This window comes from Xylaria bambusicola (genome assembly GCF_022495145.1).
Source record: "Xylaria bambusicola strain CBS 139988 unplaced genomic scaffold F5B22scaffold_8, whole genome shotgun sequence".
Lineage (NCBI taxonomy): Eukaryota > Fungi > Ascomycota > Sordariomycetes > Xylariales > Xylariaceae > Xylaria > Xylaria bambusicola.
This window is the reverse complement of record NW_025953561.1, coordinates 484,180-500,027: the sequence shown is the minus strand read 5'-3', so window position 1 is coordinate 500,027 and position 15,848 is coordinate 484,180. Positions and strand designations below refer to the sequence as shown.

The window sequence follows — 15,848 nt, the reverse complement described above, 5'->3', positions numbered from 1 at the left end:
GCATCATTAAGCATGCTGCACTGTCCTATTCTTAGCAGCATCGTTTAGATAAGGTGGTTAATAGTGTTCCTCATCAGTCAGTCGTGCCATAGCTACCGCGAGCAAGCTCGATTTTGTGGGCTTAGGATGCGGTTTAAAAAGGCAAGTTTAAGCCCCCCTGATCGGCAAAAGTTACCTGACAAGGATGAAGGATTGTGCATTGGCTCGGCGCGGTTCACGTCCTATCAGACAATTGGTCTTATTCTTGGGTGAAAAGGTTCAATTGAAGCAATCGTCCTCATTAATTAATTCAATAGTTCTCTCACATACGGTGGGCAGTGCTTAGCGCATCGATCATTCGCATCATGTCTTACAAGTTGAAACGGTGACCAACACACGAACCCGCTTAGGCTACTGAGACAGTAAGCGTCAGCGCTCAGTACTATATCGAAGACTGTCAACGCCGAGACAGTGAGGACTCTGAGACCGGACATGAACAAGAGCTCAAAATGCGTCAGCCGATATATTTGCTGAACTATCTCTCCCGATCGCGTAGTGCGAAGGTCAACGTTACGTGTTCGCAACGCAAAGCACGTACGATGTTCTAGTAGCTCAGGCGACCAGCGCAAAATCTGCTCAGCTCCCGCTACACAAATGACCAAGACGTGTCATTTCAAGAGGAAATATGATTGCTCCCCGTGCACAGCATTCCCAACACCGCCCGGACACCCCATCAATCCCAGAGTTGTCGCCGACATGACAGCCACCGCTCATAAAATAGCTCCTGGGCACAGCCGTAGCACACGGAAAGAATCGGAACGCCTCAATCCCTCATTACTGCTGTGCTGCTCCCGTACTATACATACAGGACATGATTTCTGCCTCGGTGAGCCTGGAATCCGCGTACAAGTGATAGATATCCGATATTGTCTAGGAAGATAAAATACCAATTTAGCATTTCTATCATTGCAACGCCGGGTGAGATTCTGCCTACCTCTAGCCGGTAACTACTCCCAAACTTGAAGTTCAGCAAATTGATTAGTTTCTTATCGCTCACGTTGTGAGCGTAAATCAGCTGCGCAGGCTTATCCAGATAAGCGGGGCGCGTCGAGGCGTTTGAATCCATCGAATCAAATCCAGTATGCGAGGGACGACTGTTCTCGTAGGTTTTGGAGTAGCGGTGGTGGTGATGGTGGTCCCAAAACAGCAAGTATCTGGAGAAAGCGGAGATGGTCTTCATCGTGTCCATCTTGAATGAATCCAAAGCTCTGTCCTATTTATCTAGTAAGGAGGTTCTACATAAGTTTGCTACGTTGGACCGTGTTTGCATCTCGATTGCCCGCAAGGGAGAAGGGAGTGATGTTTTTGAGACAACAAACAGTTGACGAACATAAACACAAGCAACTAGAAGGGAGCGATCGCATCCCTATATCTAACTCAAGAGGTTTGGTGCTCTTGACGAGTTCCGTGAGGGTGTGCTATTCGTCGGGCGACTGCATGACATCTACTATCTTCCACAAATAATACCTATCTATCCTATACTAAGCATGCCGTCAGGCCGTTCGGTATTTGCTGTTAATGACGTCGAACGTCATGACTTCACCAGCCTTGTTGCTCAAATGTATGTAACACTGGTGATGATCTTATCCTTGGACGCGCGGAATCAAAAATGTAGATAAATGATCATTTACAGTAGAATGAGGCCATATATAGGAGACACAATAACAAGGAGTGTATTGCTACCAAGTACAAGCACGAATCTTCTCACAATTTTTGCCGTAGAAATTCGTTACTTACACCACAGCTTATCTCTCTTTCCACTGGGCGTCTATGTGTGTGTGTGTGTGTGTCCCTCTGTTCGTGAGCGTGTGTACAGTATGTGCATGTGTTGCATTCAGTGCGGGCAGTCTCATAATTGGATGATGTGTGATGCACATGACGCAGGCTGTTCCGTACAAGCCCAGACGCATATCTGCTGTCATCAGGAGAGGCGTCAATTTGTGGGAAAATGGTATAAACTGGCTATATACTTGGTGTTAAGGCAGTTGTTCTAATATCAGGAGTGATGCCTGCGCGTGGGGGTTTGCTGACTGCTGAGGAGCCACAGGCCGCCAGCTATCTAACTATGAGTACGAAGTAGATAGGTAAGACACTGGGCGTCGGGTGTCAGCATCACAGCCTCGTTTCAACACATGTGGCAAATGTGGGATACGAAATGGGCGGAATCATCCAAGAATAGGAATTACAGACTGAGCTGTAATTCGGCTCCGTGATGGGTAGGTGCCTAGAACCGTCTAGAAATAACAAGACTTCTTCGTAGTTAATATATATCATGTCCCCTATTATTGCGAGAACGTTGTGAGGCTGGCGTAACTGATCTGCACGTTGGCTTGCTGCATAGCTGAAGTGCTGATTCTCGGGCAACATCTTCATTTTGCAAGCGCATTAAGTGTGCCCTTGTACGCAGCTTGATTCTTGATCACTTACAGTCGACGCCATGCATAGCACCGGACTTCCTGACCAAACATCATCACAGATGGACGCCCACGAACACTCTTCTAATATCAGCCTGCATGATACAGGGTGCAGTCAAAACCCGACCTGTAGTAACCTGTCTCCCCGTTGCCAGCGCCGTATCCTACGTATCCTATCGCGAGACCGGCTTTTGCGAGAGTTGCAAAATGCATCAGTGGCTGACTTGTCTGAGAGCCTGGCTCAACCGCTGCAACAATGGTTCCCCAATTTCTCCACAAGCAGTGGTCGGTTCATACCGCGGAAAACTCTGCTGCAGATCCTCGATAGTCGAAGGGTCGCAGAGCATCTAGAGACACTATTGGATGGCCCACCGAGTCCGAATGAGATAGCAGACTACATCAGCCCAGATGAGGGGAGAACATGCCACTGTGGAAACGGGCTTTGTACAGGAAGTAGAATCATACTTGCCTCACTGATGCACATTGAGAAAGAGGGCGGTATCATCCATTGCTACAATCAACCTAAGCCGGGATTATGTGACAGTAGCTTGCCGATTTCGGATGAAAGTCTACTCCCGCAGTTATTCAATGAGCTCACCGAGAAAGAGAAGCAACTCTTCAGACATGCACAATCACAACTAAGATGTCATTATCTAAGAAAGATCGATCCATATCGTCAGCGCTACACAGAGCTTGACAGGGAAGCTGCTCTTCCGTTTTCACACATCGATGAAAGAATAAGTCCGGTTGACGGAGAGCTATCGGTCGTCAGGCATGTTAGGATTGATCCCAGCCACCATAATCTGGTAAGCCAATCTGCATTCATTAGCGGCTTCAGAGATCAAAGCTGACAGCCAGCAACCATAGGGAGAAGAGTACGACTTTGCCTTGAAGACTTTCAAGGATTCCGCCTTGTCCAGCGTAGACTTCCAAGAAGAGCTCCAGGCAAACCAACAAGTTCCACGGCATGACCGAATAGTCCCCATCCATGCCGCCTTGAAGTACCGACAGAAGTTCCATTTTGTCCTTCCATTTGCAAGCGGTGGCAACCTGGAGGAGCTATGGGAGACTTATTCTACTAATAATTCCCCGGGAAGCAAGCCTGCTACGTGGTACTCTTCGCAATGGCTGCTGACTGAATGTCTGGGGATTGCAGAGAGCCTCGCCGCGACACACAAGCCCAGTACCGTTCTTGAGCATGGGGCACAGCATATCCTACCTCCTCAGCTACACGCAGATGTCAAGCCTCGGAATATACTCTGCTATGGTACACCAACAGGCTCATTCTACCTAAAGCTCGCGGATTTCGGGGTCACACGCAAAGTGGATGAGAATTCCTTAGTCAAGGTGCGGGAGGTGCCACATACCAAGACCTACAGACCTCCCGAATATGATGTTGAAGATAATATCAGTCTTAATTACGACGTCTGGTGCCTGGCCTGTATTTATCTCGAATTCGTCACATGGGCAGTCCTCGGCGGGTCAGAGAAAGAAGAATTCGGAAAAAGTCGTGTAGAGGAACGCCATGACCCACTCCCGACGACAGATCAACGAGGAGAGACCCTAGAGGATACATTTTTCAAGACATGTATCAAAAGATCTCCCTGGTATGATGTTTCAGGATTCAAAATTCGGATCGAAAATCAAATCAAGGAGACCACTACAAAAAGGAAGATGACGGATGAATGCACGCTTCGTATCATTCGAGGCAATATTAGCATTAGCTGTAAAGTCAAAGACTCGGTCACAACGGTAAGCATGGATGCTCCTGAACTCGGAAGAAAATCTAACAATAGAGTCAGCATATCAATAAGATACGACGTCATGCTATGTGTGACACAGCGATTCGGAAGTTCCTCGATTTCATCGAGGCGAAGATGCTCGTCGTCGACCCAGGTACGCGCGCGGATAGTAGTGACGTTGAGAAGTTCCTCCGTAACTTGACAAACGGAGAGTAAAACTAAGGTTAATTGTGAAAGATATTCCCATTTCCTACCCAATCTTGTACGGGCTTGCTGGTTTCGGTGCTAGTATTACGGCTATACCAACGTCTTCGCAGACACCAATGTTAGAAAGTAGAATAGAGTTTAGTCCTAAAATCGATTTCCACTTCCCTTGCCTCAATTATGACCCTAAATAATGGCTTAGGCTTGATGCTCGAGATCTAACATCAATTCTACACAAATGACTCTACTTTGCATCTTGTCCATCTTTCTTCTCCTTCACTGACTCTCCATCGGCATCTTTCTTGTCTTCCTTTGAATCTCCAGTCTTGCCATTCTTCTTCTGTTTCTCCGGTGCACGACGTTTCTCAGCCTTGGCGGCCTCAAACCTTTGATAGATTTGTGCCTTTTCTTTCTAAGGAGAAAATGAGCTGCGACCTTTCATTACGGCGTTCAACGTACCTCATCAAGAGGCCGAGGGAGTTGGACATCGAATCCATTCCGCTCGGTTATCTAACGGTCGATCAGCGCAAGGACTAAATATATGGCTTGTTCCATAACAGCAACGAAATGATTCACCTGAATTCTGATTTCTGCAAGCGTAAAGCCACATATTTCGACTAGGGCTTTGCGGAGCACTTCCTCGTCTTGATACCGGTGCGCGAAAGTGTCTGTAGCCTTAAATGGAGGTGTTTCGGCCATTGCGTTGCGGCGAGAGCGTAATCCTGGGATAAGATCCACTACTTTGATAAGCTGTTCTTTGACGGTTGAGAGCATTGGAGAAGACATCGACAAGATTCAAAGAAGTATATGTGCGTGTTATTTATCTTTCTTCAGAGTGAATGCTTGTGTCATAGCTTAAAGTGTGCCAAATGATGCACACAAGCGCCTCATTCAGATATTTTCGGTGAAGGAGGCATAGGCACACAAGTCTGAATGCATGTGGCACGACAAGTTTCAGCCAGCGAGTCTGCCTACCTTCAGATGCCGAGTACAACTGCATCATGTGAGATTACCAGCCATCGGGGCTCCGAAGGGCACACCTATGAATGAAGGGATGCGCCCGAGCTGGTTGAAGTAGCAGGGATCTACCAAGGTAGTTTGCATGATGCATAGTGCCACAACGCTGGCGACTCGAACACTTGTGGCCAGTCATAAGTGCAGTTGTTGATAGCCTGCTTCGTCTGTCGGATCCGACCATCGAGGTATTGTTTTTGTTTGCTTCGAGTGGGCAACGTAACAAGGGAGGGTCGAGGACTATAACACTCTCCGCATGTAGCGCACTGGGGGCTGTTTTCTGTCTACAATGATTTACAGTGTCACCTCGGATTTCAGCCATCTCTCCATCACAATCCTACAGCCTCAGACAGTGTACGCCATACAAAATGGAGTGGATTAGCCAAGACAAGCAGATGCTTCCCGCAGATCTAGAAGAGTTTCACTTCAAGTCGGGCTCGCCATGTCTGATACAGACAATTTTGTTACAACAGAGCTCTGTAAGTTTAGAAAACAACCTCCGCCTTTTTACGATTCATCTACTAACGATAGTCAACTTTCAGGACGAAGTACAAGATCCTGAGGTGAAAGAGCATACCTCGGAACAAAAATACTTAAAATGGCTTGAAGAGGTGAGTAACCAATCTTAGTGCTAAGGAAGTTATGTTGAGTTTAATCATTGACGCCGAATAGCTACCATCATGCCTGGACAAACCATCCGTAGTGCTTGTGATGCACCAGAGACTCGAGGCAAGCAACACAAGAGCTACCTCTCTCCCGTATGGAAGGGAGACTTTCAGCGAAGCTTGCGAACGGTTATACCAACATAGGTCCGTCGCTCATGCAATCCGTAGGAAGTCTACGGCGGTCTTTACCAATCGTGTAGTGGCTCCATGGGATTCGAAGCCAGAATGGGGGCCAGCTGTTGGTAAGCCATAATTTCCTCCCTAATACCCCGTGAAAATTAGAGACAATGACAAGACGTGAAATGAATTGTTGACCACTTCTCTATAGTATACAACTGCAAATCAGATACAGAGTCACTCGCTCCAGGTGACGACATCGTCCTATCCCTAACACATTTCCCTCAGAAGAAAATGACATTTGCTGTCTTCTACGGCTGCACAGAAGAAGCCCGGGGGTATATTACCAGTTGGCTCGAATACGCCGAAGGCTCTGCCTTTGACCCCCTCTTTCTCCCAATGATATACGCGGATCGTGAGCGACGCCGGATAGTCAGCAAACTAGATACCAAAGGCGGGAACCTCCGGAAGCGAATCATCGAGATGGAAACTAGGCTTGGACAAGACGGTTCTAGAGAGTCAGAACAGTCAAGCAACTCAGAGAAGGAGTCGTCCAACCGGAACATCACACAACGCGAATGCGATGCTGTGAATCTATGGGTCGACGTCAGCTCACTGGAAAATGGACTGGAGAGCCTGAAGACGGAACTTAACTCGATGCTTGCGACTTCCAAAAAGCCCCTGGAGAATGAGATTCTAGGCTATGATCTCTTGGGACCTGACTCTTACCACCCAGATAACATAAGCCACAGACATTCCCATGATAGCATTCAAGCGAGACTTCATGACATGATTGTCGAAATTAGCAGTATAGTCAGGCGCACCAGCAGTCTTCTTGTTGCAATGTCGCTGGCAACTCAAACAGTAAGTCCCCCCAACTCTAGTTACAGCCGACGATACGCATCTTCTACCGTGACATCATCTAACTACTTCAGGAATCAAACTACCTCACGCGAAAGGACGCGTGGGCCACGATCTCGATCGCGGTTGAGTCCAAGAAAGACAGTAGCCATATGCGCTACATCTCGTTTCTTGGGATGATATTTCTGCCGGGGACATTCTTCGCAGTATGCCTACTGTACCTCACGTCCTTTACCCGGACTAACTTGGCATAGACCTTGTTCTCAATGGGGTTCTTCAACTGGATCCCAGACGAAAGCAGTCAGGTAGTCTCTCCATATATAGCTATATGGATGGGCATCACGCTCCTCAGTACGGTGGTGACGGTGTGGCGTTTCAAAGAGTTTGCTAAGAAATACAGCTTTGACGCTACGCAGGTCTACGCACAGTTCGACAATGAGCCCGGTCCGATAAAGTTCAAACAGAACGGCTCAGATATGGTCTAACAGCTTGTGAGAAGGGAGTACGTATTAATCGGGAGAATGTGATTCATCATGACTTTCATCTTACGTCTGTTTGATGCCGAGGTTGCGGCTTCATTCACTCTTCCATCGCTTTTAGTACTAACGACGACATGATAAGCAAAAGATGCAGAGACTTGTCTCTGAAGATAGCATACCTGCTTGAGATGTGCTTTGGCGATGAGTTTTCATCGCCATGTGTTCATCCCTCCAGTTTGGAGGAGTATCACTGTTTTCAATATAAAAAAAAATTACCCAATTTCTCAAAGGCTGCTATTATCAGGTTTATAAAGTCCTAGATTTCGTCCGTTGAGCTGCAAAGCACGTCTTTTTCTTAACCTGGGAGACTTGAGCTCTCACAATCAGACTCAACTAGCTCTAGGAACTTGTCATGTGAGATGACAGTGGTGAATCTGAGCCCCGAACGACTAACCAAGTAGCATCGTGATAATACCACGCAAATATTCGTTAATAAGTATCGTATGCACTTAACGCACTTAACAATGAGTTCACAATGACATGGACTAAGTGATACCATTAAGTGGCGGACTTTCAGGTCTTCAATGTCACTGCTTCGGGGTTTTGAAGAACCCGTCCCCGCAAGGTTGCGTTGACACAGCCAACGTCACAGAGGCGCGACGCAAGCGTAGCCTCCTTTGAGTTGATCCAGCCATTGTACACTGACAACGTAAGTAATTTAATTCACAATTCTCCGGTAAGTTTATAAGAGATTGACTTCGCCTCGGCCATCTAAATAATCCCTTCCATCTTCTTCCTGCTGTTTCAATTGCTTTAAGCAAAAGCTATCTATCGGAACTCAACCCTTGTCGTTGACGTGACGTGACGTCAGCCGATTGGCGACTCAGGTTGCACCTCACAGCGCGCGTCGGGAGAGGGGCGGCTTACGTCTTCCACCTAACCTACCTAGCCTGATCCTTCAGACAAGGGTTAATAATACAGTGAGTGCTTCGGATCCAAGGGCAATGATATCTCTCGCATCATTCACCTGTCAATATCACAATTGACATTGGGCCTGACAAGATATAGGAATCTTCTAGGTTCACCTTGACTAGCAACATAATGCGATATATCAATCTGCTACCCGTCGCGGCGTCCGTGGCCACAGCCATCGTCCTCCCTGACGACGCGACCGCTCAGCAATTGGGCTTGGACTTGGAGAAGCCGGCCGAGAAAGCCGAGAAGGCAGCGCCGGCATGGTGGGACTCTGTGCGCTCAGCGCCTGAGGCAGCCTTTGACTTCATCGACAAGAGGGCACACAACCTCCTCGATCAGATCGAGACTTTCTATGAGACGGATGCGGCCGAAGACGTTTTCGGCATAGCCGGACTTCACGGTGGCCACGGCCCATACAATTTAACCTTATACCAAGCGATTAACTTATCGAATTACACCAAGAAGTTCGCGGCTCTCGTGAACGACTTCCCCGATGTTGTCGACTTGCTGAACAGCACCAAGACAAATTCAACGGTCTTCATTCCTCTCGATAAGGCATTTGAGAAGATTCCTGACCACGGCCACAAGCCGCCTAAGGAATTCGTCGAGAAGGTCATCGAATACCATGTCTTGTCCGGAGTCTATCCCGCCGGCCGTGTGCTAGCTTCCCACACCCTGCCTACATCCCTTAAGAGCAAGTTCCTTGGGGATTGTCCCCAACGATTGAGAGCCAGCCTCAGCTTGTTCGGGCTCAAGCTTAACTTCTTCAGCAAGATTGTCAAGGCGGATCAGGTATGGACTGCCCACCTCTCTTTATGTTGACTCTGCGATCGCTATAGGGAGACCCTATCCCACTCGACCTGTGTACCTCTAGCTAATCGCCATTATGTAGTTCTTCAAGAATGGCGTCGCCCACGGCGTAGATAACATCCTGGTACCACCGCCGCCCGCGGGACGAACAATTCAGCTGTTCCCTTCCAAGTTCTCTACGCTTGAGCTGGCAGCGAAGAAGACCGGGCTGTTCTCCCATCATGAACACGGCAAGGATGACGACCACAAGCACTTCGAGCCCCGCACAACTGGCCTAACCATCTTCGCCCCTACCAACAACGCCTTCGCTCGCCTAGGCCCCGCTGCCAACGCCTTCCTGTTCAACACCGAGAAAGGCCTCGGCTTCTTACGCGCTCTGCTGAAGTACCACATCGTAATGAATGAGACTCTGTACTCAGACGCATATTACGGACAGAAGGGCCAATCCGAAGACATCTTCGCACAATCGACATCCAATGACGACGTCAGCGCGACTAGCAGCGAGAAGAACGGCCACTTCCACGTCGACCTCCCCACGCTGCTCGATGGCAAGCATCTGTCCATCGACATTGCTCGTTTCTTCGGCTTCATAACAATGACCATCAACGGCGCCGCCAAGGTCGCCGTCGAGGACGGCGTCTGCCTGGACGGTGTCATCCACGTCATGGGCTCAGTGCTGTTCCCGCCCCGCACACCCGGATCTGGCGCCTCGTGGACCGAGGCAGACGGCGAGATCTCCGTCGAGGAACTCGTCGACATCCTACAACCTTACGTCGATGAGGATGGCGAGACAAACTCCCCTGCTGGCGGGGACCAGGTTTGGGGTGAACTATAAGTTTCATAGTTGTTTCTAAAGTAACGTAAAGCATGTTTGAGATGAGCACATTCTGTACAAGCTGTGGCATTATTCTTTCTTCGGAGAATAGATATACGAGGTTATGATAAAAAGGGAGGTTCCTAACTGGAATATCAATGGTTTTCATTTCGAGCGAGAGACTCGAGTGATTTCGTGCCGGGGAGAATACTGCATCTATCTATTCGTAGCACGCTCGCTTATAAATCATCGTGAATTTTGAATAACGCAATATCTGCATGAGCGATGGGCTCAACTGCAAAACCAGGTGCTGATTTGCTATGTCTTCAAGAATAACGCGACGTGAGGCATGCGGAGGCGTTATTGCGCATTATCTGAGGGATGTATCAAGAGATCAGATATACATGTGTATACATACGCATGCAAAGAAGAGCCGCCGTGAGGCTACACTTCAATATAAGAAGGTACACAGCCATCAGACCCTCAAATATACCCGAGACAAGGCGTGTATTCACATTATCAACGACGTCAAAACGTGAATCAAACCTCAAATTCAGATGACCAGAGAAGCCACGATGTTATCTCCACGCCTTTCGAGCAGGGAATACACATAGATTCTCTTCTCTCCCTCCCTAACTCCTAAGATACCATCATGTAATCCTCCCCAACCTCAAACCCTCGGCCCCAGCAGCAAGCCGCACCGGCCCTCTATCCACACCACCAGCTCCTCGCACACTCGCGCTCGCAAACGCATTAACAACAACGACTCGACCCCTGACATCAACAGCAGCCCACCTCTGCTCGCGATTAACCCGCCTCGGCACTCCCTCTCCCTCTCCCTCTCCCCCCCAGTCCCAAAACAAACCCTCATCCAAAAGCATCTCCACAACCCAAGCACCCTCCCCACCCTCGCCCAACGCAACAACCATCTCCGCATCGTCGCGCGAGCGCGGGATCCTCGCGCACAAGAGATGCGCATCCAGGAACTGCGCGAACGTGGCGCCGAAGGCGGGTTTATTGCGGCGCGCGGCGCTGTACGATGATGGTCCTCCGCTTTGGACGTGCGGCGGGTTGAAGATGGAGCGGAGGGTGGGGTCGAGGGGTCTTGTGTGTGTCGGTGGTGGTATGGGGTTGTTATTCATGTCTGGAGTAGTAGTAGTAGTGGTGGTAGATGTAGTAGTAGATTTAGCGGCGGGAGGCGAGGTCGTTGTGTTGAGGAGCATTATCAGACTTCCTGCTTCGCGCGCCAGGTGGCGGAGGTGCGAGGAGAGGAGGTGCAGGTTCGTGTGTGCGGATGGTTTGTCGCTTTGTGTGAAGAGGGTTGTCAGAAGGGCGGAGAAATGTGTTATGAGGATGAGGTCTGGTATGGGATGTGGTGAAGGCTCGGTCGGTATGGGTTTAGAGAACTCAGGAGTCTGCCGTATTTCTTCGCGCTCTGGGTCTGGGGACGATGCATTTGATGGAGGCTCTGTGTCGACGGGGGGCTGGGGCTGCTGCTCTTCGGACTGTGATGGAGATTCTGGAGCAGCTGTAGATGGAGGAGAGGATAATGGTGATGATGATAATGGTTCCTCATCCTCACTATCGAGGATTTCGGTCTTCCGAACTGGTGGTCGAAGCTCGGGTCCAATGCGTAAGGGTGGTAGTTCTGTTATGCGTTCTGGTGGTGAATATGTCTGAGGTTCTTGCAAAGGTTCTGTTGGGATAACAGTGTTGCAATCCGCATCTGCTTGCTCTAGACCTTTGTCTGCAGAATCTCCCTCTTCAATATTTTCACTTATAGAGCTTGCTGCAGGGCTTTCGAGTTCAGAGACTCCCTTTTCTTCCCTATTCCCGTCGGAAACATGAGGGCTCATCGCTTCTTCGTTACCAGCTTCATTGCAAGGAGATCTCGTCTTGTCCTGGGTAACATCAAGTTCCCGAAGTACCTCCCACAATCCCTCAATGTCAAAGATGCGCGAGATGGATATAGCTTCTAGACACCTCCGTAGTTCGGCGTCGATACCAGTATGTCTAGGACCGAGTTTAACTTGTACCTGATACCGAACAATGTCTCGCAAAGTTGGTAGAATAGTCGTCGCCGGAAGCGTTGTGATGATAGTTGCTCTCTGGTTTCTCTCATCACAAGGCAGTGGCACACTTGCGTCACGGCCCTCGAAGACCAGCGCCCTGGCTATGGTTTGAAGGCCTAACTATGATCATCGTCAGTGGCCAGTCGAGCTACAAAGTTAGGACGATAGTTCGTGAAAGAGCGCAGAAGGATCCTCGAATCCACGCAAACGCCGGTTTCCCGCACTCGCAATCCATGATAAGTCACAACAAGGCACTGTATCCCTCCACTCTCTTCCTTCTCATTCACCACACCTCAAGAAAGAAGAGCACTAACCAGGACACCAAAGTCCACCTCCTCAGCACTGACGCCAACAACACATCCACGCTCAAACCCACCTCCAAGGAGCAACGTATCATCGATCTCAGAACACCCAGTGGACACAACGCCCCTCGAACGAAGTTCCCTCCGCCGTCCGATCTCCCGCGCATAGAGTGTGGCGCCTGATACAGGCGCGTGTCTCGGCACCGCGTTCTCCATAGCCCAGCGTGGGCGCCAAGCCCGTCCGCGTCTTATTATGCCGCACGATGACGAGGTGTGCTCAGTGCCATGCACACATATATATACTAAGGCGGGTGTGTCGGCAAGAAGAGAATTCGGTTGAAAGTATGCTGTCTAGTGCATCCTCGCTGAGAAAAAGCTTCCGGGTGAGCTTAATATCAGACCTATGTTGGTATTTTCAGCTGTGACTACTGGTAGGGTGGTATATGAGGTGAGATGAGAGATGAGAGGGACCTCACTTGTGAGCAGTGAGTAAAGACAGCTTCAATGATACTACGATAGTCCAGAATCAAATTTGGGCAGCAGGATAAACCGTCATCATCTTGCAGTTGGGTAATAAAGGTACTTTGACATCAAGTATGGGCTTAGAAAAGTGGAGCGCTTGAGCGACAGTTTCAAGCTGCGAAGCCCTCATCAACATGACAGTTGATGAAGGTGAGGTTTACCCGAGCTATACACATGACTTCAGGAATAGAATAAAAATAAAGGAAATTATCACGTTCGACGGAACAATGTGTTAACCGCGTTGAGTAGATTAAAAGCTATCCTTAGAGGTGTTTTTGGATACAGTTTCTAAAAGGATCTCTAAAAAGGTCATGAAGCAGCCAATGGCCTTTTTTGAATATCTTCTGATTCTAAGTACATGATAAACAGCCTCACAATTGAATACCATGCTGCCTTTACTCATACAGCACATATGTGAAATCCTGAAGAAAACTCTGCCGAGGCAGCGAACGAGTGTTAATCAAACTTAGGTTCTCCTCTTACGCTCCCCCATGTTTCTGAGAGAGCACCTCGCGACATCATCCAGCTCATTTTTAGCCCCTAGCGGAAAACGTTAAGAGAATATGGCTGTCCAAGGAGAAAGGTGATGTCTCGCATCACACACATTTAAAGGGAACTGTTCTACCCTCCCGAAAACGAGCTTGGAACTATATCAGTGCTCTGGTCGGCTGGCTACCGTAGTTGTCAAACCTGACCTTGATTTTCCTCTGTCAACAATTCCATGGTGCTCCATGGTACTCAGGCTGGGGTTCCAGGACTATAGCCAGGAACAGTATCTTTGGCCGGAGGCTCTGGTCGTTGTCGTCGACCGCCCTTCAAGCTCTTCACCCGGGAGAGGAAACCACCACCGCCTACCTGTTTTGCTTGTCCCTCAGGACCGTCCATAGTAGCGTCGGTTGTTGCTCGTCGCTCGAGGCTGGCGCCTGGAACTGAGGGAGGAGTTGTTGGTGACATGGCATCACTGTCTTTGCGCCTGACGCTGATCTGTTCCTCTCCTTTATCGAAATCCGCGAAAAAAGGATTTCTTTCTCCAGTACCTGCTGATGGAAGGCTGGGCCTCGGGCTGTGGCCATGATACCCATCAGGACTAGTGACTCGTCCCGATTCGCCATAGTCTCTCGGGCCGCGCTTGATGCTTTTAAAGCGCGATACCACCGACTTCTTTCGTCCTAGCCCAGACTCAGCGGCTTCCTGGGCCGACTCTTCTTGATTCCGGGCAATAGCGGTTCGAGCAGCTGGTGTTCCTTCCAAAAACGTTGAGCTTCCTAATCCTAGTGTCTCTTCACCATATTCGTATTCGCCTCGCTGCTTCGGATCGAAAAGCTCCATCTCATGGGCTTTCTTCTGCCTGGAATGAGCACCTGCATACATAGTTGACGCATCATGGGGCTCTTGTCCCATAAAGAGCTTATGATCAGGTCGCTTGTTTAGAGGTCCCGCGCCTCCGATAGTGTTGTTCGCCGAGTCCTTAGCAAAAGCTTGCATCGGTGCGCGTCGGCTTCCTTTTCTGTTTCGGTGAGGGTTGCAAGCGTCGAAAGGTCCGTCATGATGGAATACTAATGGGGAAACCGAGTCAGCTCATATACCACCTTATTTGACAATACGACCTTACATCCGGTGCCATAGATACTAGTAGCGTCAAGCTGGTCTATAATATCTAATTTTTTGGGGCGACTTTTGCCATCACGGTGGCGCCTGTCTCTATCCCTCTGCCTCATCTCGCGCATTCGTCTTTCCTCATCAGTGATGGGCTTCTCCATGACGGAGGAATCGCTATTGCGCCGGAGCCGTGGTTCGGGCCTCCGCTGCGGGGATCCACCTGTTTGCCTGCTTCCATTTGTGCCGGGTTGCATTCTGCGTGCCTTGAGCGCCTCTTCCTGCGATCGAGTAGGGCGATGAGAGCTAGAGGGGCCGCGCCCTTGTGGTGGGATATTTTCGCCACGTGGAGGGCCGCGAAAAGGTCTATCGGTGTCAGATCGCTTACCGCTCGGTCTAGGCTGCGGCTTCTTGGATGTGCTGTCATTTATGTCTAGGGAGTTCTGATAAGACTTTGTATCAGCAGCCATTCTACGACGATTAGAAATAACTTTATCGACTAACAAATAGCTCCTCAGCGGTGGGCGACCGGGTGCCCTTGGTTTCCGCCATCTTCTCGGGAGATGTGACCAGTTGAGAAGCGGGAGGGTTAAAGTCCGGGTCCAGAAAAGGGTTCCTCGAAGTCGGTCGGGGAGGGGGGTCCTCAAAAGGTGAGCGGGGAGGGGGAGAAGCGAGATTGTTGGGTGACGCAGCGCGATTACGGAAGGGGTTGTTAGACGAGAGATTAAGCGTCAGGCCGGCAGATGGGCCATTTGTAGCATGTTGGCTATATGGCTGGCCTATGAGCATAGCAAACAGTGTGTTAGTAGGGAGTAGGCGGCTGATTGCAGGCGGGAATGACGATGCTGCCACACATGGTGAAACATGTGCCAGTACAAATGAAACAAACTGCTGGTGCGATTAAGTGGAAACGTAGATTGCTTGGGTACAACCCCTAGGAGTACAACCCGGCACCATATTTTCACTCAGCAGCCCCTAGACTTGGCCGTCTATCGCAATGATAGATAAAGGGGCTCTTATCCTGTACAGTTTCTGGGAAGGTTTTCATAGTACGTTGGTGCATGGTTTCTTACCTAGGCCAAGTAGATCGCCCTCCATGGTGGACATGGTAGGCAAAACCTGCTTTGGTGTCTCCGACCTCGTATTTTCCTTTCCTTCTCGGTTGCAACGTTGCCGTTCCCAGTGTCGCAGTTTTATCAGCCTATCTTGAGCTGTTTAAGCA

At 49.4% G+C, this 15,848-nt stretch overlaps 7 protein-coding genes across 7 annotated transcripts; 3 read left to right on the top strand and 4 right to left on the bottom strand.

The window, feature by feature from the left end:
* Positions 1-236: 236 nt before the first annotated feature.
* F5B22DRAFT_595583 (uncharacterized protein) lies at positions 237-1,870 on the bottom strand. Its single transcript, XM_047974149.1, has 2 exons — positions 974-1,870; positions 237-909 (listed from the first exon to the last, which is right to left on the bottom strand). Exons 1-2 carry the CDS (start codon positions 1,226-1,228, stop codon positions 814-816), a joined length of 351 nt encoding a protein of 116 aa, XP_047833607.1. The 5' UTR covers positions 1,229-1,870; the 3' UTR covers positions 237-813.
* A 385-nt stretch (positions 1,871-2,255) lies between these two features.
* F5B22DRAFT_544184 (kinase-like protein) lies at positions 2,256-4,818 on the top strand. The gene is made up of 3 exons (XM_047972878.1): positions 2,256-3,259; positions 3,321-4,205; positions 4,256-4,818. The coding sequence occupies exons 1-3, from the start codon at positions 2,477-2,479 to the stop codon at positions 4,409-4,411; spliced, it is 1,824 nt and encodes a 607-aa protein (XP_047833606.1). The 5' UTR covers positions 2,256-2,476; the 3' UTR covers positions 4,412-4,818.
* F5B22DRAFT_595579 (uncharacterized protein) lies at positions 4,791-5,375 on the bottom strand. The gene is made up of 2 exons (XM_047974148.1): positions 4,976-5,375; positions 4,791-4,909 (listed from the first exon to the last, which is right to left on the bottom strand). Exons 1-2 carry the CDS (start codon positions 5,183-5,185, stop codon positions 4,850-4,852), a joined length of 270 nt encoding a protein of 89 aa, XP_047833605.1. The 5' UTR covers positions 5,186-5,375; the 3' UTR covers positions 4,791-4,849.
* A 254-nt stretch (positions 5,376-5,629) lies between these two features.
* Positions 5,630-7,716, top strand: F5B22DRAFT_544144 (uncharacterized protein). The gene is made up of 5 exons (XM_047972877.1): positions 5,630-6,024; positions 6,086-6,320; positions 6,407-7,059; positions 7,131-7,262; positions 7,311-7,716. The coding sequence occupies exons 1-5, from the start codon at positions 5,782-5,784 to the stop codon at positions 7,539-7,541; spliced, it is 1,494 nt and encodes a 497-aa protein (XP_047833604.1). The 5' UTR covers positions 5,630-5,781; the 3' UTR covers positions 7,542-7,716.
* Positions 7,717-8,636: 920 nt separating this feature from the next.
* Positions 8,637-10,155, top strand: F5B22DRAFT_643756 (FAS1 domain-containing protein; the record flags this gene model as incomplete). Its single annotated transcript, XM_047978317.1, has 2 exons — positions 8,637-9,302; positions 9,403-10,155. 2 exons carry the CDS (start codon positions 8,637-8,639, stop codon positions 10,153-10,155), a joined length of 1,419 nt encoding a protein of 472 aa, XP_047833603.1.
* A 573-nt stretch (positions 10,156-10,728) lies between these two features.
* Positions 10,729-13,206, bottom strand: F5B22DRAFT_544122 (uncharacterized protein). The gene is made up of 3 exons (XM_047972876.1): positions 12,985-13,206; positions 12,521-12,896; positions 10,729-12,326 (listed from the first exon to the last, which is right to left on the bottom strand). Exons 2-3 carry the CDS (start codon positions 12,722-12,724, stop codon positions 10,785-10,787), a joined length of 1,746 nt encoding a protein of 581 aa, XP_047833602.1. The 5' UTR covers positions 12,725-12,896; positions 12,985-13,206; the 3' UTR covers positions 10,729-10,784.
* Positions 13,207-13,605: 399 nt separating this feature from the next.
* Positions 13,606-15,519, bottom strand: F5B22DRAFT_544097 (Pal1 cell morphology protein-domain-containing protein). The gene is made up of 3 exons (XM_047972875.1): positions 15,131-15,519; positions 14,643-15,069; positions 13,606-14,586 (listed from the first exon to the last, which is right to left on the bottom strand). The coding sequence occupies exons 1-3, from the start codon at positions 15,413-15,415 to the stop codon at positions 13,769-13,771; spliced, it is 1,530 nt and encodes a 509-aa protein (XP_047833601.1). The 5' UTR covers positions 15,416-15,519; the 3' UTR covers positions 13,606-13,768.
* Positions 15,520-15,848: the final 329 nt, after the last annotated feature.